The sequence below is a fragment of the Macrosteles quadrilineatus genome, unplaced genomic scaffold (genome assembly GCF_028750875.1).
Source record: "Macrosteles quadrilineatus isolate MER2022 unplaced genomic scaffold, UCM_ALF_1.0 Scaffold_8__2_contigs__length_117827958, whole genome shotgun sequence".
In the NCBI taxonomy this organism is placed as follows: Eukaryota; Metazoa; Arthropoda; class Insecta; order Hemiptera; family Cicadellidae; genus Macrosteles; species Macrosteles quadrilineatus.
Window position 1 is genome coordinate 43,631,377 of NW_026542601.1, and position 24,112 is coordinate 43,655,488.

At 35.1% G+C, this 24,112-nt stretch overlaps 2 protein-coding genes across 3 annotated transcripts in view; one reads left to right on the forward strand and one right to left on the reverse strand.

The window, feature by feature from the left end:
• Nucleotides 1–2,808: 2,808 nt before the first annotated feature.
• LOC129000352 (uncharacterized) lies at nucleotides 2,809–4,093 on the forward strand. Its single transcript, XM_054427315.1, has 2 exons — nucleotides 2,809–3,120; nucleotides 3,930–4,093. Exons 1-2 carry the CDS (start codon nucleotides 2,809–2,811, stop codon nucleotides 4,068–4,070), a joined length of 453 nt encoding a protein of 150 aa, XP_054283290.1. The 3' UTR covers nucleotides 4,071–4,093.
• Nucleotides 4,094–9,317: 5,224 nt separating this feature from the next.
• Nucleotides 9,318–24,112, reverse strand: part of LOC128999459 ((E3-independent) E2 ubiquitin-conjugating enzyme UBE2O-like) — a 45,901-nt gene continuing 31,106 nt past the window's right edge. For both annotated transcript variants that reach the window (XM_054425994.1, XM_054425993.1), the window contains exons 13-24: nucleotides 23,127–23,289; nucleotides 21,451–21,510; nucleotides 20,703–20,803; nucleotides 18,775–18,939; nucleotides 16,914–17,068; nucleotides 15,709–15,931; nucleotides 13,771–13,961; nucleotides 12,947–13,110; nucleotides 12,312–12,479; nucleotides 11,324–11,417; nucleotides 10,230–10,431; nucleotides 9,318–9,680 (exon numbers count right to left, since the gene is read on the reverse strand). In XM_054425994.1, the coding sequence (XP_054281969.1) occupies nucleotides 9,434–9,680; nucleotides 10,230–10,431; nucleotides 11,324–11,417; nucleotides 12,312–12,479; nucleotides 12,947–13,110; nucleotides 13,771–13,961; nucleotides 15,709–15,931; nucleotides 16,914–17,068; nucleotides 18,775–18,939; nucleotides 20,703–20,803; nucleotides 21,451–21,510; nucleotides 23,127–23,289 (1,933 nt within the window). In that variant the 3' untranslated portion in view covers nucleotides 9,318–9,433. The remainder of the gene's footprint in view (nucleotides 9,681–10,229; nucleotides 10,432–11,323; nucleotides 11,418–12,311; nucleotides 12,480–12,946; nucleotides 13,111–13,770; nucleotides 13,962–15,708; nucleotides 15,932–16,913; nucleotides 17,069–18,774; nucleotides 18,940–20,702; nucleotides 20,804–21,450; nucleotides 21,511–23,126; nucleotides 23,290–24,112) is intronic.

Below are 24,112 nucleotides of genomic sequence, written 5' to 3' on the forward strand. Positions count from 1 at the left end.
GGCCTACATACATAACATGATTAAACTGTTGTTCAAATTCTTTGTTTGAAGTTCATTGTTGGTGATGGTGAATGTTGTTCAAAGGTTTATTGCGGACATTTTCCATCACGAATGTAAAATTGAATGAATAAATTAACAGGAATGATTAAACTGACGAAAAGAAAATAAGAATACAATACCCCCGCCGCAGTAAACCAGCAGACTAAGCAAATTTTCTTTGCCTGATTGGATTTACACTAAAATGTCTCCTTAAAAATTTCACATGTATTCCTTATTTAAATAGAATTAGTTTAACAAGTACTCAGGTTTGCTGCAACAGGGTAAAAGTGTTTTTTTTTTTTGTTAAATTTAATAGTTAGTAAGAAATAAAAACATTTTCCCAGTTTGATCAAAATATGTTCATAAACAAGCAAACTACAACATTTTACTTATCCTCCATAAGAATAACGTGGTAATATTAAATTTACAATTTTTTAAAAATTTTCTCCGTAATCATTAGGCGCATAATAACGCTACAATATACTAAATTACTTGTTTTTTTAAGCTCTACAAAATGGTTTGGAAAGAAATTGCTAAATTTGATGTTTTTTGGGTCTAAAAAGGGAAAAGCCAATTTTTACCCTATAAAACCCCCCATAAACCCCTGTTCCCATAGTCCGATCATGCTAGTTCGTGAACTCGTTCGAATAAGAGTCGGTTTACACGTTTATACAAAATTTCATCAAAATTGGATCATTTTTGCTTGAGTTATCGTGCTAACAGACACATATATGAATTTGAACAGATGGTGTTTTTGCCCTCTAGGGACCTCAAAACAAAAAAAATTCGGTCCCGGGTACAGGTTTTACCATAAGTACTACAGTAATAGCTTATTCCCTATATGGGAAATTCGCTGAAATGAGCTGGATCTAAACACTTCATCATCTTGAAAATGTTAACAATTGTTAAAAATGAAAAAAATGAGAGGCAATTAATTGTTTAGTACCATTCCAGAATTTTTTTTAACAAACTAATAATACCTTGAGGGTTAGCAGACTTCAAAATTTTGGTTGTGGTGAGCTACATGATTATAATTTGGTTTTCTGCAATATTTATACAGTTACTGTACTAACAACTAACAACAGGTAACTAACAACCTGTAACTAACAATGATGGCCTGTCATTCAAATCCGAAAGGAGTTTGAAGTCTGGCCAAATTTAGGTAGAATAGTTTACTTTACAGATACAAAATTATCAACATACAACTTCTATTTTATCTGTGTAATGGCGTCGTGACAAGTAACATCAATAAAAATAGAGTAATATAAATGTATTAGAATTATTGGATGTTCTCTCCTTTTAGCAAATTTTCCATAGAGGGAATAAGCTATTACTGTAGGTTTCATGCAAAAATCAAGTCGCGGGACCACTTTACTTTTACCTGAAACACATAATGTCCTGATTTAGTACCTTCAATGTAATACATTTTACGCCACACTACACAGTTTTAACGAACTTCCCACGCAAGGATTTAGTCCAGAAAACAGCTGTTTGCCGCAAGCTTAATCAATGGGGTTTCATTACATACTACTGTACTACACACAGTACTGTAATGAGTTTTTTACACACCAACCAGCTGATTATAATTATTGGAAATGAGTGGTTGTGGTTATAAACAAAAATATAACCTCTCTTAGAGGTTATAAACATTTATGAGTAGTGATTATTAGTCCTTTAATCAGCGGGATAGATGGATTTGTACAGATTGTTTATTGTTAAGTTAGCTGAGAAATATTGTATGTAGTGGCGTAAAATATTGTACGTCACTTGTCCAAAATGTGTTTACCAAACTCATATGGTAATCCCGCACTTGACTTCGTCTCGCACAGGAACGAACGGTCACACTCGTACGGAGAACACCTATTTTCAGGACTACAGTGGAACCTCTTTAATCCGAACCCCCGTAATCCGAACGTCCACTAATCCGAACCCCTCATTGCTGTACTCTATACACAGGACAGCAGTTCTTTACTGTACTGTATATTGTATTTAAGTACTGTTTATTCACCATGTTTACTACTGTATTAAATAAACACTGTATTTTACTTTATAAAACATTTTTTCACTTTTCCCGAAATAATGTTGATCAATTTTAGCCATGTTTTAGCTATTGTTATGTAAAAACAACAATATGTTCTGTAATCCGAACTATTCAATAGTCCGAACTACCCCTGGTCCCAATTAGTTCGGATTAAAGAGGTTCTACTGTATTAACGTAATATACTAATACCACCCATACAAGCCAAGAAATATTAACTTAACTTTTTAGTCGAGTACCATAAAAATCTTTATTTCTTGGGTTGTATGGGTGGTAATAGTCAAAGGTGGTACATTGGGGAAAAAGTTATACCCCTATACCACCCCATTCCCACGATCTTAGGTCTGCTAACTCATTCAAGTTTATTCAGCTCTACAAATAATTCATTCCAAATTTCATCAAAATTGGACCAAATATCACTCATATTGTCGTGTTCATGGACAGATATACGAGTGTCCCGGAACTCTATGGAACATTTCATATAAAATTGGTCCTTAGGTTCAGAAAAACACATTTTACAATACAAATATTGTAACCATTCGCTAAAACTTGTGATGATTGGTTTATTTTACTCAAACACAAATTTATTTTGATTTTTAGGACAGTATTTTACATTTTACGACATGTACTTAGGCTTTGGTCCTTAAAATAATCACAGTAGGCATATTCTTTTTTAAACAAATTATTTTGAAAACCATTTATCGACATTTGTTACCAAAAGTCCATGCTATATGATTGTTGTTAAACTTACCATTCTTTTACAGCAACCAACTCTTGCCCTAACTGAACTCGACCTTGAACTTTTTGCTGAGGTTGATTTTGCTCCGTTGGGCGAAACACTCAATGACCTTCTTACACAAATATTGGAAGTTCCACTTCTGAGCAAGGACCAATACGGTGATAAAATCATCCAGCTGGAAATGACAACAGGGAAAATACTTTGTTTTGCCAACAAGCTGGACCGAAAACCTCAAGACAGACTTTACGATATTCTGGCAGATCTGTTGCGGACCGTATCTGACATTTTAGAGGATCTTATACAGGTTTGAAGTATTTTAAAACGGAAATAGAAACATTTTGTTAAAGTGTTAGAAACTATGATTTTACTTACACACAGCAAATCACCTGGGCAGATTTTTCATGGATTCAATGGCAATGCTGTGGTACGTCAATTTCAGAGCAACAGGTTGTCGGCTAAGATCAAAAGAAGACAAGCGGAAAACCCCGGCACTAACCACGTACCTCGTCTTATCTCTTAACTTTACTGATGACTTATCACGGTTTATAAACCTGTTTTGATATTTTAAACGTATATATTAGTGAATTATATTAATCTCCTTCTAATGATAAGAAATGTCCCAGTGACCACAAGTCGTTCAAAAGTGTATTGCTTGTCTAAATGTTAGGTTGTTTATTTGTGGCCCAATATTTCTGCGTAAATTTTCAAAATCTGTTGCCATCATTAAAAAATAATTTAAAACCCAGGATTCTACACCGACACGGTTTACTATATCACCTCAGTGTTGGATGAGCCCTTGCTACCTTGGGCCAAATTAACACGAGCAACCTCCGCCCCTTAGATGTACGCCTAGGTGTAGTATCAGTCAAAAGTGGAGAAAAAACATACGTTTGAATTCTTTTTGCAAATGCTCCTAAAGTGTACAGACCTTTGAGATATAGCAAATTATTACAACGAAATCCCTACTCCCAACTCTAACACTCATTACGTCTAGAAGAACACATTACATTACATTAGAAGAATACATTGAAGAACTTCTATGTATAAGACCTCTTAAAATAAGGAATAATTTAATCATGTAAAACAATAAACTAATCTCAAACTTGTTTGCAGGGTCTCAACATTGATATTAGAGGATTTTTCTACTTGATGCTGGATTTGCTGAAAACGCTTGGATTGAACATCAACACTAAAGTTACATTGCAGCTGACAAAACTATTAAGAACAGACATCCGAGCATTTTTCCACACTTGACTATTGAATAAAGCTGTCTTACTTCAAAGGTAGCCGGTTATTTTCTGTGCTGCCTTCCTTTTCATGTTAAAAAATGTATGAAGAAAAAGAAACTAACTTGTGGGTACTATTACATCAACCGCAAGCTGGATTTTGGATTATTTTGAGTTGGTTGTATTAGTTAAAGTTTAGATATTGGTTAAAAAATGTACCAAGTTGTTAGTTTATGTTAACAGACTGTTTTTGTACAAATAAAACCCTGAGTAGAAACACAGAAAAAACTTTCTCTGGGTTTTAACTGTACAAAAACAGTCTGGAGGTAAAGGTAACATAAACTAACGACTTGGTTCAGTATAACCTATATCTAAACTTTACCTATTACAACCTACCTTCAAGGAACTTAATATAGCCTAGAATTTGCATGAAACCTGACCCACCATCCTTACATGCCTTTCCTGACATCAAAAAGAGTTTGCTAACGTTCTAGACGTTTGGTTCAGTTATGTTATGAGATTAGCACAATTTTATTAAATAATCCCAATAGCAAATTTCCTATTAGGATTAACTTATTACTGTAGTTCTCAGGATTAGGTTATCTAGAATAGACGAGCTTAGCAAAGTAAGGACAAGCTTGGTATATATGGATTACTACTAAATAAGGGTTCCAAGGTAGGTAGGTATTTATGAAAAAGATCACAAGGAAACAGTTTTAGCAACAAACAAGATGAATTTATTGTGCATTAAGATACAAGGGCCACGATTTCTCATGGGAAGCGTTTGATCTTCTAGACTAAATTAAACAGAAACTGTAACTGAAGGGTCAATAGTGATTGGTGTATTTTTAATTAACTATAAGAGATTGACTTAATGAAATAAACTATTTCAGATTAAATTTTGCACAGTTACAAAACACTAGGGTTGATAGAAACAACTTATTTTATCTCTTTTGTTTTCTGCCATTGATTTGTAAAAACGCTATTAATTTTTCCTTAAACCAAATTGTTTTGACTCATAACAAGTAATTGTTTGATTGAAAGGAAACTTCTAGATCCAAAGTTAATTGTTTAATGTTAATACATAAATGTATCTACATTTTCTAATAAAACTTAATCACACTGAAAATTTAAAAAACTATTTGATTGGTAATAAATAAAATATAATTTAACTAACACCAAACCACCAACTGACCCGCTAAAGAGTAATACACAAGTCTAGGTAACGCAATAGAACTATTTGCTGACCATTACATTATATACATGTACTTTTGGAATGGCAATCCTTATAAATGGATTGTGGAATGAAATTAAACACCTAAATTAGCCAAGACATCCAAAGTTAGGTTGGACAATGGAGCATATACTTAAGCACTCAGTTAGCAGTTAGCAGCACCGAGATAAAAATATTTCAGGAGTATTATCTTACAAAAATATTGAGGGATCATATTAAAACCAATGGAGAATCACTGTCAGATAGAGTATATTGTCCGAGATGAATTCATACAGAAGGGTGTTAAGTCCCGGAACGGTTTAATATTTAAAAAATGATAAAGATAGAGCTACCAAACCTACCACAAAGTTACTAGTCACGAAAACCATTAAAAAATTATTCAGTGATGTTATCTCATAAGAGGCTCGCTAGGAGTCAGGAGAAAATCTTAAATGTAAGCGTATGTTGCTAGGCACATAAAATTAAAGGTCTTTGTTAGTGAAATACAATAACGCAACCCAAACTCAAACGGACAATCTAGTCATTAATGGCACCCGTTCTAAGATTTCTTGAATTTGCTAGGTAATACGATACCTCCTCAGAACATAACATTCCATTTACTGCTAGAAGTCAGAAGGAAATCAAATTTTAAAGCTATTTATTTGTAGTATACAATGCCCTAAATATGAGCTAAATAAACCACTGAGTAAAAAATGACAGTCATTAAAAGATGTAAGCAAATTCAAGAAATCTTTGAGCAACTGCTATTTTTGACTCAATTGTTTTTTTAACTCAAATTTGCAGCATTAGATTTTACCAAACAAATACCTCCTAATTTTATGTGCATATCAACCGATGCATATATTTAAGACTTCCCCCTTAGGCCTACTCCTCGTGGCCCAGGACAAAAACCTCAGTTTCTGAAATAAGTGGATTTTTATGACTATCATAGATATACCAATTTATACCGTTTTATATCAAATGGTTACAAATATGTTAACCGTTACGGAACTTGTCTACCATCCTGTAAAATAATGTTGTGACCGGGTTGTGCTACATACATTGTAGGCTGTGTGTCTACAAAAAAATTAAAAAAGATTCCAAAACAGATAAGGTGAGAACATTCTATGTATTGAAGAACTCTCTCTCCCCACACAGAAATATACAGCTGTCTTTATTTAAATCTTTTTTAATCAAAAAGCTCTTTGCTGCCATCTTGAAAAGGCAAGCAAGAGAGAGTGGGTTGGGCAATATGTGGATTGGTAGTCTAACTTGAATGTTATCTTAAGCTATTGTTTGAGACAACTATACATTCCATCCCCACGTATAAGTTGTCGCCAGGTTTTAAATCAAAATTGTCGTAGTTGATGTAAGCTTATTTCTGCCGAATAAACAAACTTTTCTTACCAAGTTAAACTAATTGAATGACTGTGAGCGAAAGCAATTTTGATATGACCCATCAACATGGTCAGCAACAAAAAATAAGGTAGAAAGTATAAATTTAGACATTAGCACTTTCTGTGACTAGCTAACACAACTATGTTCTTTAAGAAAAAAAAAAATATATATATATATATATATGAACAGCTGGTCCAGATAGATGGGCTGTCTACTTCAGGATCTAATAGTCAATTAAATTATTTATTAATCTTTTTAAAGCATTCAGGTTTCAGAAAAATTGTTATACCTACATAAAATCATACATAATGACTTAATAATTACTATTAATATAAACGTTTTATAAGACAAATTATGAAATAGATTCAATTCCCTAGAACACATTTTGTTGACAGCTTTATTAATACTGTTTGACTTTGCTCCTTCAAAAACACCTAACTTTGGATATTCAGACATTGATGATAACTTTAACTTAGTTGCTAGGACAACCTCAAAGTTGTCCTAAGAACGAATAAGACATTATGTTTAACAATCTAAAAAATACTATAGTACACTCCCGATTATACGAACCTCGGTTATCACAGAAAATAATAACCTCGGTTATCAGTCGGAAAATAATAATTAATTTCAATGTAAAAATTGCAAAGTTGACAAGCTGGACAAGCAGTAAGCAGAATGTAACTTAATCAATAGCAGTGCCAGTTTTTATCATTACAATGTTTTGAGGAAGACATGGTTGTCTAGTTATAGCTTAGGTCAAACTCAAACCAAATGTAACCATAAGGATCAGCTTACACTGTTCTGTTTCAAATTCTGCAGAGTACAGTATTGGTTTAGCATAATTGCAATAATGTTGTGTTTGAAGTTATTCAAGACAGTTTAAAAAGAATATTGAGTATGTTTGTATTATATTTTTCTTTAATAACACTAACTTATAAAAAAAAGTTTGCATGACAATTCTATTCGATAATTTTTCATTCAATAAGTAACTACGTTTAAAAGACAAATTTTACAACTTTTTGACTTCCTAATGTGGAACCTTAAATGGTGACTTCCTACCCCTAAGCTAAAATCAATGCGATCTCCGTGTTTGAGTTTCTTAGTAACCGAGGTAGTCTCGGTCCCAACAACCTCGGTTAATCGGGAGTGTACTGTATATGAGAAAGATACAGATATTAAATGGATATCGATCGATAAAGAGAACAAATCTAAAAATGGTTCCAACTATTATTCTTTTCTCAATAAATACCAAGCTCAAAATTATCCAGAAAAATTGTAAGCCATTTTTACCAAACTATGACAACTGAAATTAATGTCAGACGATCTAGGCCTATTAAAAATAACAACTTAAAATTTTTACTATTGTGTCTTTTTATTTATTAGAACAACAACAAATGCTTTAACATTGGAAATAATACAACATAAAACTTAAACGTGAATCGTAATCTTAATGTAAGATAAATACAAACTATAAATACAACAGAGAAAAATAAAAAAGCTGACAAAAAAAAAACGCTACACATATTACCTACAATATAAAAATATTTCAAGATTCAAACCGTACAAACTATTTCATATTTGGTTGAAAGCTATTAATTAAAATAGAATATCTGCAAGTCACAATGATATGGACATTGAATCTTCCTTCCTATCCAAGAAATAGTAACTTTACAGACAGACGAAAGAATCTAATCAAATCGCTCAATCTCAATGACAGCGTGGAAAAATGCTAAATAAGTCTAACTTTGAATTGATATTTCAGTAGATAAATGATAAAATGCTACTGCTACTATGTAAATGTGTAGAATGAAAATCAACAACTTTTTAAGTAAAAAAATAAGAAGGCAATTTTTTACATTCCTAGACTTGACATTAGGGGGAAAAAATTAGTACTGGAAAATTTAAAAAATTTTGATTTCACCAAATATTAATACAAAATTACGAGTCTGAACACGATAGCAAAAACACAAACTTAAAATAATTATCGGTAAGCAACCTTTAAAATCTTGGACAGGAGGAAAATGTACCATCTTAACCCGTACAATCTTGGCTGACATAATCAAAAGGAACTAAACAAAGCTAAGCCTGAGGCCATGAATCCCTTTAACCCCGATCTGGTAAATATCCCACATACCTTAGGGGGGTGACGAACTCACTTAACAATAATGACTCAGTCGTTCTCCCATACAATCGAACAACTCACATGCGACTGGGGTTAAGGGCCCTTAGTGTTATAAATCTATGTCACAAGATCAACAATGGGATAAAAAACACGAGAAACATCAAATTATAAACTGATCCAGTCTCTTGCGATTACTAACCTAACCTACAATACACTAATATAATAATAGTGCTTAGAGCATATATATACACCATAACACAAGGCGACACAGTGGGTGAGGAAAGGTGAGATTAGTGTGAAAATGATAGTTCTACAGCACATAGTTAAGGTTTTTCACTTACATTGTACACACCACGTAACAATTTATTCTTAGAATGTCTGCTACGATTCTCGGGTGTAAGTAAACATTCACACAAAGGACTTTCAATACCGTATGAGTTTTTGGGAACAAATCTGAAAATATATTTAACGTTTATAACAATACGGATTCACACTAACACACCTACCAGACTCACTGTGTCCCCCTAAATAAATAACAACGCTTCGAAAATAGCCTCTTTACATGCAACTCCACACCAAAATACAAATCATTCGAGAGTTACGTTACAATAAATACAACTTAATTTTGTAAAAAACCTGGCTAGAAGTTCTTCATGGGCTAACTAGTCTCGGGTATGCCCACCGAGTTTAGGACTTCTCTGAAAGTGACGAGTGTCTTGCGCAATGTGAGACAGAACCCCTTAGAGGCGGGAATGAGAGGAAACTCTGGCAGAGGGACGTTACAGTGGTTTGTGATCTCATCACTGTGTAGTTGACGGAACGATGTTGGCGTAGTTGGAGACAAAGGATGTGAGTCATTGTACTTCTCAGATATTTCCAGCCAGCTCTCCAGTCTATTGCACAACCTGATACAAGATAACACAACGATTTCAATAATTCTTGATTCTCACATTCCATAACTTTGGTCGGAAAGGTCAGCTCTTAATACGTCTTCTATTTTCACGTAGATGGAGGCAGATAAAAGAGGGTCTACTCTATAAAATTTTAAAAACTTCAAGACACACCAATATCCAAACCAGAGAGAACACATAAGTTACGGATAAAAAAGTTTTTTCTTTCTATTTTTATCCATAGAACCATCTGTAAAGTGTGAAATGTTCTGCATGATATACAGAAGAGAAAGGCATATTATATTATTTTCACTGCTTTGGTCATATACACACTCAGAGCAACTCTTTGGCAACAATCTATTTCTTAAGTAAAACAAGGCCTTTTCACTTTTCATGCAATTTTTGTAAAGGTGGAAGAGTTTCATACTGTATTTTTAAGAAAAAGTCATCTGCCATCCACACACTTAAAAGTTGTGTACACCAAGTTAACAATCGGCTAAACCTACAAGATTTACCAGAAATAATCACATGTTTAATCTACGAGTTCTTATTCTTAACACTTACTTGTGAGCGTTGCTGTTGAAATGATCGAACACCTCTTGTCTGAACACTGGTGGAGGGTGAAGTATCAACTTGCTCATGCTTTGTACCAACTTGAGCGCCACCATTTCATTGTACATCCTCGAGTTCTCCCGACCCTGCTGAGATCCCTTCTGCTTCTCATAGCCGGCCTCGTTGAAGTATGGCTCACTGACTAGTATTAGGCCTGCAATGAACGACATCAGTGTTATGCAAATCTATCATTTCATACACCAGTAGAACCCGGGTTAAGGCTGTGCATCTAATAATGTGAGCATTTTATTTATTTTTTATTTTGATGTTATATTTTTATTTGGACAGTTATCAGAAATACAATTTTTTTGGAGTTTAGGTTTAGGAAAAATCTATGGTCAAAGGTTAGATCATAGATAAAACATACTCCCTTAGTAGATTTCTCATCCTTATGGAACAGCTGAAGACAATTTTATTGTTAGTTCATGTACGGTTTATGTAGAGGTCGCGTTTTGTTTACAATTTGTTTCCCGTTATTACAGCCATTTAAAACCTCGTTTAACCAAATAATACGATCTAATCATAAACAATAACCTGTCCCCTAGTTATATAACCAAACAGTAAAGCACAAATCAAGAAATTAACCCTAAAATAATGGAAACAAAGTTTCATCGACACTAGCGCCTTTGTGTCACGTACATGAACTAGACACGAAAAACGTGCTTCAAAATTTACAATGGGATGAGAAGTCTACTTGTGTTGGTTAGTCTATGGTTAGATCTTTAGCCATAAAAGTGCACACAAATCTAAAAAACAGGAAATACGAAAATCATAAAAAAATATATTAATAAAAATATATAAATAAATATATTGTACGTTTTATAACTGCTTTATTAGATCCCATTGGTTTAAAACCATATTCAGCTAGCACGCAAATGGTTACTGTAAACTAAAAGAAACATTTAAAAACAATTTATTAACGTATCAAAATATGATCCTACTCTCATATATTTTTAAATACAATCCAGCCTAATAAGAATTTCAAGCACACTGCTAGTCTTATTGTTTTCGGTTTTGCACTGAGGTATTATAAAATGTTTGTTTACCTTGTATGCTGACTATAACTTGAAGTAGATTACTGATGACGGACCAGACTTCAGTTCCTTTCCCACTCCAAGTCCCCAACAGTGAGACGCACACCTGAAAGCCAAATGAGGCAATATTGAAATATCGGTCAACATCTACAGGGTGACCCAAAGAGAGGTTTAGACGTTTGATTTTAGGACTATATTAGCTGTTTATGTATTGAAAATTTTGAAACTAAATTTACCTATCCATGAAACTAAAAACGATTTGTTAAAGAAACTTTTTGTGAAAGTTTTGACTTCCTACCATTTGTAGAAAAATGGTGGTGTATTACAAATTTTAATGATGTAATTTCTATACAAATAAATTTCTTAAGCTATTACCTGATTTGTTAATTGTGTTGCAATTTTTACAATTAATTATTGTTGGACAGTTTTTTGGAGAAAAGTATTGTATAACACATAACTTTACTTTCTTAAGTGCAGATTGACTAAAATTGAAATTCTAAGATGTTACCTATTGGAATTTCTTACATCTCCAAAAGAGAATTAAAACGCTCTAAACAGCCTTTGTGTGCTGCACCATAATACTCTGGCTCTCTTTAAAGAGTCCTTACCTTTGCTTCCATAAAGAAGTCTAATGGATATTTAGTATTATTGTGCCAAAAAATGTATATTAGTAAAAGTTTTATTATTCATAGATATGTTGGTTAAAAAAATTTATGTACATAAGGATCATAACATAAACAATATACTACCTAACCTATTATAACAGATTTTAGATACTTAAAAATGTAAACCAGGTAACAAAATAAGTTGTATAAGAAACAAAACAGTAATATTTTCCTATTCCACCTAACCTATCTAATCTATTACTGTGTCTACAGTCACTACATCCTACTGTCTGTAAATCGACAGTATCTGACTATGTCTATTGCATGATTAAATGTTGAATAACAATATACAATGATTATGATTATCATGAGTTGTTAAACCAATCAGGCCTCACCTTGCCGTCCTCGTAAAGGTTAGGATTGAGTCGGTCGCTGCAGTATGACACATAGTGGCATAGTGGAGGCGCCTTGGGGTAATCAGCTGATAACTGGAAGTCAAAGAAGAACAATCCGTCCTCGTAAGGTGTCTTCTCTGGTCCTCGGATCATCACAGAGTACAGGTCCTGTAGCAGTGTGTATAGTTTACTATTACTACCATTTGATACTTGATCAAGTTGATTTTTTAAATACAAAAATGCAATAATTGGCTGTTACCACATGTTTAATCTCACCAAAAGAAACAGATTATTAAAAAATTATTTTATAAACCTGTTCAAAGTTGTGAGAGATATAACATTTTGATTTAAGATTGTTTGTAAAATAATATAAGTATTGCCGAATTTTCTGCATAATTTATTGGTTATTAATTTAAATTAAATTACAAACAAAGGTGCCAAATTACCAAGGAAATTGCCAAACTGATAATAGAGCACGGGACCCTAAGGTCCCAGGTTCAAATCCTACCACATCGAAAATGGATTATATCAAAGAGATAATGCTGCAACCCCAAGGTCTAGCCTGAAGTAATGTAAAAAACAATCCTGGGTCAGTGCCTAATCTCAAGAGTTAACGACAGAAGATTTCTTCTTACCATTCTGTCTTCAAATCCCTTGACCCAGATGCCGCTGGGCAAAGACGTCCTTAACAGCTTGATCTCATTGCGAACTGTCTTGAAGAACGTCTTAGGATCCGTCGGTTGGAACATTGTGAGCTTGAACTTGTGACTGTTAGGTGCTGTGTCCAGTATTGAGAAACCTGCCGAGACAAAGATTACACATATTTATTTAACATTTTCAAGGGTGCACATGTTATGTTGCCTTAAATTTAGTTTATAGTCTGTTCATAATTTTTAAGCGGTTTGAGGGGAAGTTCCACCACCACTTTTTTCTGCTTACTGTTTGTAGCAGCTGATTTGACGTTTTGCTCAGCTGTTGAACTATGTTTTAATTGTAGGATCAAGACATGGAATGGTTATATTTCGTACCCTATATCTGCCTAAATTTGTCCGAGTAGTCATTATGTTCAGTCCAGTCATTTTGTTATTTCCCATTATCTCGATTTATGGAACAATAACTTGAAATAAAAATATTCAGAAAAGGTTGTCAGAATTGTAACAAATGCAATTGAAAATAATCATTCTAAACCCCTGCTGGTTCAAATGAAAAAACTGTGATTAATATTTATATTATACTTATAGGCTACTCTATTCCTTTTCAATAATCATAATCATTCCTATAATTCAGAATCATTTTTTGTTGTTTAATATTAATACCTTATTAAGGATTTAACCAGTGTTATCTAAATAACTCACTATCTCTCGTCAGGTGAAGCTCGCAAAGTTGCACGATTCTCATTATGCACGAGTATGCCGATTTTCTGGGTAATTCCCTAATGACTAGAGAATATTTGACTCACCTCCATCGCCATCCTTGGTCAGCTCCATGCTGGTCGAGGATTCTACAGCAGGAGATTCCAGAGTAGGTGGGGGGCCGGAGGGGCACGGTGGAGGGGTAGACGGGGGCACTGTCTCCCCTGTACTACCTGCGGGGGACACAGTGTTTGCAGCGTCACTAAGAGTCATTCCACTAGCCGTGTTGCTGCCAAACCTACAGACAGATGGTTAATCTTGATGTAATAAATGTGGTGTATCGTGCAGTCATTAATAATCATAACACACTAAATACGATACTGTACCGGAGCAGGTGTGCTTTGGAAAAGAGAAGGCATTGGCGTCAGCCTTCACATGGGAGTGTACCCGCCAGTTTTTCAAGCGGAGGTCACTGCTATCTTGGTTTGTGCTCGATAAAATCTTTACAAAGAGATCAGAGACAAAACAATTAACATCTACACTGATAGTCAAGGTACCTTAAATGCACTAAACTCATACGAATCCAACTCAAGGCTCGTGTGGATCGTCTTGATTCTGAGTCTGAATTGGGTGGGAGGAATGGGGTCCGCGGAATTGGCTAACTCTGGAACTCGCTAACCCCATGTTAAACGCCCTATCTTCAAATTTGGTCGATGAGAGTAACTCGCTAACTTGTTCGTTTTCGGAATAGGCTAACTCCGGAACCAGCTAACCCGCCCTAGAACCGGGTTATACGAATTCCGTTCTCGTACGGAAGTCGCTAACTCGGTCCCTCGGTGAAACCCGCTAACTGCCAATCAGAAGCCATGGGAGCCAAGCACGAAGATTTTTCGCCAGTGTTGCCGAAAGTGTAGTACCTATATCGTATCGGTATCAATCTTACTCTTTTTAGACCTTCCAAATGGGTTGCCTTTGACCTCTTGAGACTAGACAGGAGAAGAATTACATTAACGGTGGAACTGATAACTGGCCATGGGCGATTCAGGAAACATTTACAACGGATGGGCTTATTTGATGGTGAACCGATCTGTAGGCACTGGGGTAGGTCAGAGGAGACAGCCGATCACCTGTTCTATGATTGATCTGACACTAGAAGGATAACTCTTGGCAATGTGGTAAGAGGTAAATACCTTCCCGAGGAGGAACTAATTGGAAGACTATAGGCTTTCATTGGATGCCTGAATTTGTAGGGTCTATCAATGGTCTGGGGTGCGCTGTAATTCCAATTTTTGGATGAAGTGCTTTATGGTCTCGGCCTGCCCCTGTTAGATAAGATATACTGTACCATACTGTAGAACCCAGCCAGCAGCCACCACAGTACCAAGCCCCTGGTCGTATGAAGATTTTGCCGGATAAACCAACCTATTATAAAAATAATAATTTATCCCAATAATTGTGTGTAATGAATAAATGTGGTCAAAAGTAGTGTCCGAGTCTCTTTTGGGATTATTCAGAATAATACATTTTTTTGTACAACCAACAGAAAATGTATGTAGAAAACTAAAAGTTGTTAAGTAATTAAAATAAAAGTATTAAGAACACAGACATCATAAAATACCGGTAAAAACGAGGCCACATTTCAGGGGTCCTTATGTAGTATGATACCTAAAAAATTAAACATATTCAACTTTGACTAAAACCTCTGACTATTAATACAACTAGAAATTCCTGTCGTCAGTTTTCAATTTAAATTTTTAATTTAATTTCATTTAAATCAGCGTAGTTAATGTGAGCCACCAACAGATTGTGCTGATCTAAATCACTAATTTCATAGTCAATGCTTAAACATATTTAACAATAAAACACGATCCTTTATCAATCAGAAACATTGTTAAAAAACTCAGCCTGAAAATTGTCACCAAATTACAACAAAGCTGATTAAAACTACACAAGCTGTGGAATATAGTGGTAGCAATTCTGAGATGTTTTTTTCTGTTCAACATACAGTCAAACACCAACATATTTCCGAGCAATTCATTACTCACCTTCTCATAACCTCCGCATGGGCTTCCACCAGTTGAGCCAGCAGAAGAGAGCACAGTTTGACACAAACGAGGCTGTTGCACACAGTGGCATCTTCCGTGACACTATCCTCGGCCAGGGTGTCGTCTGCCACTGTCACGGGGGGTGGCGGAGAATTGAACACTCCAGAGTCGCTGTTAGACGACTCGGAGATCTGGTGGGTCTCAGAGTCCTCCTGTCCTTCACCTAAAAATGTCTGGTGTTAATAGTTGAACATAAGTGATGAATGATTAAATAAATTATCCTTGCTAATGAAACAGCTGATCTTAGTCAGTAACAAAGCTACACAGACCATCTCACTAGATTCTTCACTCATATTTGGGTTAAAATATGCGCATAGGTCACATCCCCATTTCAATGATGATTATTGATAGTTAATTTAAAACACTCCACAGTCACTGTTGGACGACTCACAAGATCTGATGGGTCTCAAGAGTCCTCCTGCCCTAAACAGAGTCATGTGTTAGTTAAGGACTTTTGGTGGTTTAACAGCGGGGTTATCTTAATCTTACTGACAGAAATAGATATACACAAAAAACCAAATCCAATTTTTTGGAGCTACTAGCTCTTTCTTCAGTAGTATTTGTGAGGTACCAAATTTTAAAGAGGGAAAAACATACTGTGAATAAATTAACACTAGATCTTACCCGATTTTTATCCACAATAGCATACACTTAGGCCTATGTGTTGGCCATAGTTTAGGTTTAGACTAAGGGCCAAAGAACGTAGGCCTAGTTTTCATCACAGTGAAGTATATATACACACACTCACCCGACATATTTATCAATAATAACACTCCACTTCATCAAGTAAAGTTAAACCGACCGATTTTACGAATATTTAACGACATAACATAACCTCAAGACTGGTGTTTGTTGACAGATGACAGACTAAACAAGCCTAACATAAAATGTCAGATCAGCTGTTGGCTAGTCCTTGAACTAGCCACCAGCATAAGCCTCGACCGGACTGAAATGACAAGATTTTACTCCAAGCTTAATTTTTATCAGGATTTTCACTATAGCTTAATTTTTTGCAAATGTATTTCAACCAGCAGCTTTAAAGGACGTTTCATTCTTATTTAAGGCATACTTTTGAACATACATTTTATTTCCATACCAATTAAAACCCAGTAATTAAAAGGAAGGTATATCAAGTGCTAACTCACTGCGTCTGGTAGGTGAGCCGGTACAGAACAATCGTCGCACCTGATCCCCCACTCGCTGGGCCGTGTTGGCTCTTCCTCTCTCTCTCACTCGCTCCAGCAGTCCCTGGAAGTGGCTCTCATGGAAGAATGTCGTCCCCATCAGCTTGTCCAGATATCTACAGGACGAGTAGTGTATTAATATGTCACCAAGAGATTAAAATGTGTTGCCATACAGTGGCGTGGCCAAGGGGAGGGGGTTTCAGGGGTCATAACCCCCTCCCCTTGACAAAAGGATTTTGCCGTGATCACGAAAGATGTTTAGGATTTTGCCGCCATTGCAGGAGACGATCATTATGCATCTGTGGTCGCGGTAAAGTAAATATTAGTAGCAGTAAAATCTGGAAAGTTAATAGCTCTAATACGAAAATATTGGGTCTTGAATTTTTAAAAGTACATTAGGCCTATGTATGATAACTTCTGAAAACCACGGTTAATCCAACATGACATAAACATATCGATTAAAAACCTATAAAAACTCCTAATATTGTAGAAATCGGCATTATTGAGATGATTAATTTGCTTTTCACATAATCAAAATACAAATACAGTAGTATTGCGCAATCAGAATAAGTTATCATTAACCTCAGTTACATCTGTAACGTTTAAAATCATAGCTATCTCAAACTTTTACTCAAAAAAATACATTTCCAAACACTGTACAGCAATAAATCATGTAAAAAACAGAATAATAGAAAGTCTAGTAGCTATACTGCTAGTCATATGCTACTTCTACGTGATGTTTTAGGACAGAATAATGTCAATAAAACATTAAGATACTTTTTAAACTCATTTAAAAAGTATAAAATTATAGTAGGCCTAGCCTTCTTAAAGATAATAACAACACTAAAAATAAGATAAAGGTAGAACAATGACATAAAAACATCGCTTATTCATTCTTTTGATATAATATTCTTTCTTGTTTCTCTTCATCCATACATTCAACAAGATGCCATGGTGGCAGACGACAGTCAATACAAACGCATAGCTTGACCTTGAAGCTATCGCCCGATTACTTATTTCTTTGTTATGATTCCTTTTTGTTTTTGTCAAATAAACTCTGATATTTCAAAAACAATAATGTGGGAACCTACTGCATATAAATAATGGTAAAAAATAGTTCAATATACAATGCATTTCAAAACATTAGAATAACACAATTACTTTATAAAACTTTCTTGATATTTTCATGGATAATGAGGTTATGTAACATAATTTTAGAGTCATCTATATTGACCACAGTTGATCCGCCGCCCGGTTAATCGAGGTCCTTAACGGACAATACATAACATACCACACTGCTATTTACTATGTTTAGTTCTCGAGTGGAACTGAGCAAATGAGAAACATAAAAAAATCAAATGTGCTAGAGGGTATACATAGCAAATCAACTACTGAACTTACATTTTTAGATAAAATCTTAACACTTAAATTTTTATGGCCATTAATTATGTTTTAAATGGTCCTAAAAAAGACTTTTTTCTAGGTATACGGCTGTGGCCCTCAAATCCCACCTCCAGATCAGCTATGTGGAAATCCCAGCCCCTTTGATACAATCCTGGCTACGCTACTGTTGCCAAGGAATCAAAATGTCATCAAGAAGGGGTCGATAAATCTAAAAGTGGTCCATAGCTTTATTAGACATTGCTTGTATTAGAACATGATACAATGAAGAATACCTGGGGGACAGAGCTTTGCCCTGAAAAGTCATTAGTGTGCTCGAAGAGCTGTTTTTTACCCATTAGTATATGTAACCAGATTACCATTATATATCCTATCAATTCACGATTGACAGATGCAGGGTTCATCCTGTTAAAAGAATTACCTGCAGTCCTTGTAAACTTCCAGCAGTTTGCGCATGACGTCCGTCGTCTGCAATGACGGGTTCTGAGTGAAAATCTCCTCCAACTTGCTCATGGCTACTCGGGCCTTCTCGATGTTGGCAGCCAACTTTGGTTTAATACTTCCGTTCATCTCTTCCAGTGCCACCCTGCAAATTTAATCAAAAAATCACGTGGACATATCAAACATCACTAATACAAAGAGTTACAGCTAGTATTCTTAAACATTACAAACATGAAATGTAAAATATTTTGGACCGACTAGAGCTATATCAAGGTATGATAGGTAAGACAAACACATAGGTAAATTATAACACTATGGCATACATTAGAGATGTAGCATAAAGCAAAAAAGCAGATGTTTTTATAATATTTTGTGTGGATATCAGACTTAAAAAACCTGAATGGGAAAGAGTACAGACTTTCACAAGAACACAAAACTTCACATGATACACAAAACCGTAGGACACACAGAACATTACATGTACAGTTGAGTCCCGATAATCCGAACTTCGGTAATCCGAAGGTCCGCTTAATCCGAAACAAAAAAATATATTTTTTTATAATTTTTTATAAAAAAAATTTTTAATTTTTTGAAATTTTTTGAAATTTTTTTGAATATTTGTTTATTAAACTTTTGACACAGTTAGCTGTACCTCGTCAAAGTATTCTGTAGCGGCTGGGGGAGATAGACTTTTTTTGTAGAGTATTTTAGTAAATATTTCACCATTTTTGTTATTACTGTAACATTTTACATTTTCGTCCGCCAAATCACAAATTGATTTTATTAAGTGATAATGCTGCAGAAAATAGGTCTAGCCTTAAGTAATGTGAAAAACAATCCCAGGCTCAAGTCTGCGTCCGAAAAAAAGTAGTAAGAAGTAAGACGAAAAACAAATTTCAAAAAATAAAAAATTTAAAAAAATAAAATTAAAAAAAAAACAAAAAAACTTTTAATCCGAAATATTCGGTAATCCGAAATGGGCCCGGTCCCAACCATTTCGGACTAACTTCCATTCCTGTAATTCTGCTATCCTCACGAATATTTCCTATTGTATACTAGACTATTAGAGAATACTCTATTAAAACTATTTAATCTTTGTTTATTTATTTGGAAGATGAACAAAGAAATCTAATGACACACAGAAATATAGGACAATTACACTGCAATCAAAGAACTTCATTGTAGCGATGGACGGGATTGAATTTTTAGTTCGGGACGGGACGGGACGGTATTTTTATTTCCTTCCCGATTTTCGGGACGGGACGGGACGGGATTTTTTTCTGTGCATAAAAAGAAAGTACTGTATTGCAGTTACCAAAAAAGACATACGAAATCAATTTTTACCATTTGTGGCACTGATCTATAAAAACCAAAAAATGGGTAACAATTTACAGGTACCTATAGAAACTTGTGACTCGCGGGTCACGGGGTGATCGTCTGTATGACTCACAGTCAACGGTCATGGCGCGATCGTCGTCAAGACTCGCGGTCACGACGCGATCGTCGATATGACTTCGCGGTCACGGGGTTATCGTCGGTAGGACTCCGCGGTCACGGCGCGGTCGTCGGTAGGACTCCGCGGTCACGGCATAATCGTCGAAATGACTTCGTCTCCTGCGTTCGCGGACCTATCGCTCGCAATAACGGCGTTATCGGCACTCGCGAAGCGGAAAAATCGCCGACGATCGGACCAAATCCCGTCCCGAAAAATTCCCGAGTCAAATGTAATCCCGTCCAGATAATCGGGAATATTTTTTTCCCGAAAAATTCCCGAAATTTCGGGACCCGTCCATCCCTACTTCATTGTCAAAGAGCTTCAAGATGTTCATCACCCGCTTCTAGTAAAAAAACCAAACTGAACACAGAAGCCATAACCTCTGACTGCTGAATCAAACAACAATGACTCACCCCTCGTCAGCTGGCCAAGACGACACACTCTCAGTTTCCCATGATGCCTCAGTACTAACGTCATCCCATAACTCTCCATCGTCACTGTCGTATTCTCTCACCTAAAACATGTATATTTCATCAAATTCTACCATGCTTACTGAAGTGTAGAACCATCTGAAAATAATGCTAAGCCCTTAGAACTCCACCGGATTATTTGTTGAATAAATCAAGTGTTTTCCCACCTTTCATAAAAGTCTAAATTAAAACACATTTTTGTTGGACCAACACAAAAAGGACAAGCAAAGAGTACCCTAATGCCTGATTTGACATACAACTCACAAAGGATTCAACCATACTATTAGGTTCAACTTGAATGTCTACCGTTTGTGTAAACGCATGCCTCTACCACCAATCTCTGACTACACGTGTGAACTCTTCATGTGTTGCACACCAGACTTGACTGAGATGGATTTGAACCCACAACACAATATGCCAGCGAATCCTTCATATCCAGTGTTGTAATAGCCTACATTGATAATTGATTATGTGTTTTACAGTTTAATACTGTTCCACAACAACAAAAATAGTTTTCTGACATGATATTTCCTTTGCAAACACATAATGAAATCCGACAAGCTTGGACAATAATGCAACAAATCCTCAATAAGATTTTTAGAGCCAGAATCCTGAACTCAAACTAAATATTACAAGACAATGTTCGATTACAACATTTAAGAAAGAAAAGAAGAATACGCAGTATCCTTACCTTATACAAATCTTGAGGCCAGCACATGGATACGTGTCCGTCCACCCACCATACTCGAACCTACGAACACCAAATGATACAGTCATTTAATCATTTGTAAATCATTTTTGTTCGAAGAAAAAACCAAATCTACAAACCAAATATGGTACACTATCCCAGATTCACACAAAACTATATTTTAAGAGCTATATTTTACAGAAGCCAAGTAAGTTTTTATAGGGACATAAAATGTTTGAGGAACTATGTTAACATTTCCTTGTTCTTAGCAAACCAAAATTTGAACACTTCTTTCTATAGGCCTATTCATTTTGAAAAACTAAACACAAAGATTTATTTTACTTTGAGACATCATACATAATCATCATAGTAATACACTGTAAACCACTGCAAATGATTGTCTGGCAAATAACAATTTATTATTTGTTATTAATATTGATTTATTATCAATTCTAAGACTTAAATTATAACTTTGAAAAGCTAAAATTCAGCTAGATTATGTAAATATTTAAATATCTAGCAAGCAAAGCTCATTTATAAATTGCCTGGTAGCCTAATATTCATAATTAAGATCTGAAGAGCTTGAAAACTTGCTTTTCAAGACAAGTAATCAATAACACAATTAATTTTTTTTTTTATTGTCTGACCTTTTACATTAATTTACTACCAAATTCAAGGAGTTTTCCAGGAGAATTCAAGACAAATTCCTTAATTTTAAGAACTACTATCAGAACCCAACTTTTTAAGCTTTATTACGCTGTTTTTTTTTTCATTTTAAAGATTTTTTAAATTATCATTTTAGTCACATAATGCATTTAACTCATGTATTTTAAAAATGCACTTCAGAAAAAGTAAGTTGGGAATTGTATTATTTATTTTTTCAATAACTGGTAGGCACTATAACTTTGAAACAAAACTTTTCCAAGGAATAATATTTACAACATATTAAACGTATACACAACATACCTATTAAAACAGTATTACTGGTAGGCAAACGACGTCAGTTATCGTCTCCCACGATCGCGGCAATACCCATGACCATATCTTGCGGTTACGGCGACACCGATAATCATCTCCCATGTACATTTAAGGAAAATAAAGATGTTTTGAATTTAAATATTATTCTTTTTAGTCGACACCAATAAAAGTCTCCCACGATCTCCAATAACCACACCAATAATCGTTTCCCGCGATCGTAGCAACACCTGTGAGAATATTTTGAGGTTCCGGCAACACCGATGATTGTCTCCTGCGATCGCAGCAATACCAGCAGTGGTCTTTCGGTTAAAGGACGTTTCCGATGACCGAGCTCTGGATTCCCGGAGGTTCCAGTTTCCAGGATATTTCAAGGTAAGATAAAATTCCCGAATTTCCCGGAGAGTAGACACTATGCACTATGATTTTTTTCAGGTTGAAATTTATAATTTGAACAAGCCCTGTTTAGAATTGAATTAAGTTATTTAAAGTTAGGTAAAACGTCCATTGAGTATTGTTAGATACAGATTACGTGGTCAGTGAATTAACAGAACAAATCAGAATTTTTAAATAATAAAATTTAATATTAAAAAAATTCTGACCTTTTAATTTATTATTTAACAAATTCTGACCTTTTCTGTTTTTAAATAACAAACATCATTTAATGAGGAATAGCATTTCATACAAATAGCAGTTGAGTTCACCTTTCCCTCAGGGTAGTTGTCGAGCACCTGGCCGGCAGTACAGTTAGCGTCCTCCCCCTCAAAGTTGGCTACCCTGATGACAACAGTGCCTGGTCTGTACTGGAAGTCTGGATGGTCTTTGAGATCATACACAGACACCTCATTCTGTTGCAGCATTGTAGGTCTGGAGAGAAACGTAGAATTAATTTTAGGCTACTTGTAAGAAACAGCCAGACTGTTTGGTATAACAATTTGAGAGGAAAAAGCACTTAGCTAAGGAATACATTGATCGTTTTAGTGCTACAGCTTTTAGTGCTAGCCAATGACATACTGAAAAACTCTAGGCGCTTTAACCCTTTGAGGTCGAATTTTTTTCACATTTTCCGGTGAATTTACATTGCCATTTAAGCAGTCAGGAAAATGGCGCCCAGCGACCTATACTTGCCATTCGACCAAAAAATTAACTTTTTTGATTTTTGAGTAATTTCTTTTTTTTTTTGGGTCCTTGTTGGTCGCCATTTTTTAGCATTCGGCAAAATGGCGGGCGGCGACCTATACTCACCATTCGACTGCAAAGGGTTAAACCAATATTGTAAGGTCTGGAAAAAGGTCATACCTAACTTTACATGAATACTAGTGACAAATTATGATGCTACATTTGTATTTGGACTCACCTAAAAAGTTTCTTTTGCAGTGTTAGAATTCAAGTCATCAACTGATATTATTGGCAATATTCATATCCTACAAACCTTGATAAATCATTGAAACGAACAAATTAACAATTTACAACAAAAATAAACACCAAAATACAATTTAAATTAATTTTTTATCCAAACAAACAATGGAAAAAATAACAAACAAGACAGTTTTAAAACAATTAAATTAAAACAGTCGGCTGGCTGCCGAATGTTAGAGCAAAATGAACCAGAAATTGATAATTTAAGCTTTCCGACTGCACCGACACTAAAACCGCCTAATCTATGGAATTGTTGCATGCTGTACAAAAT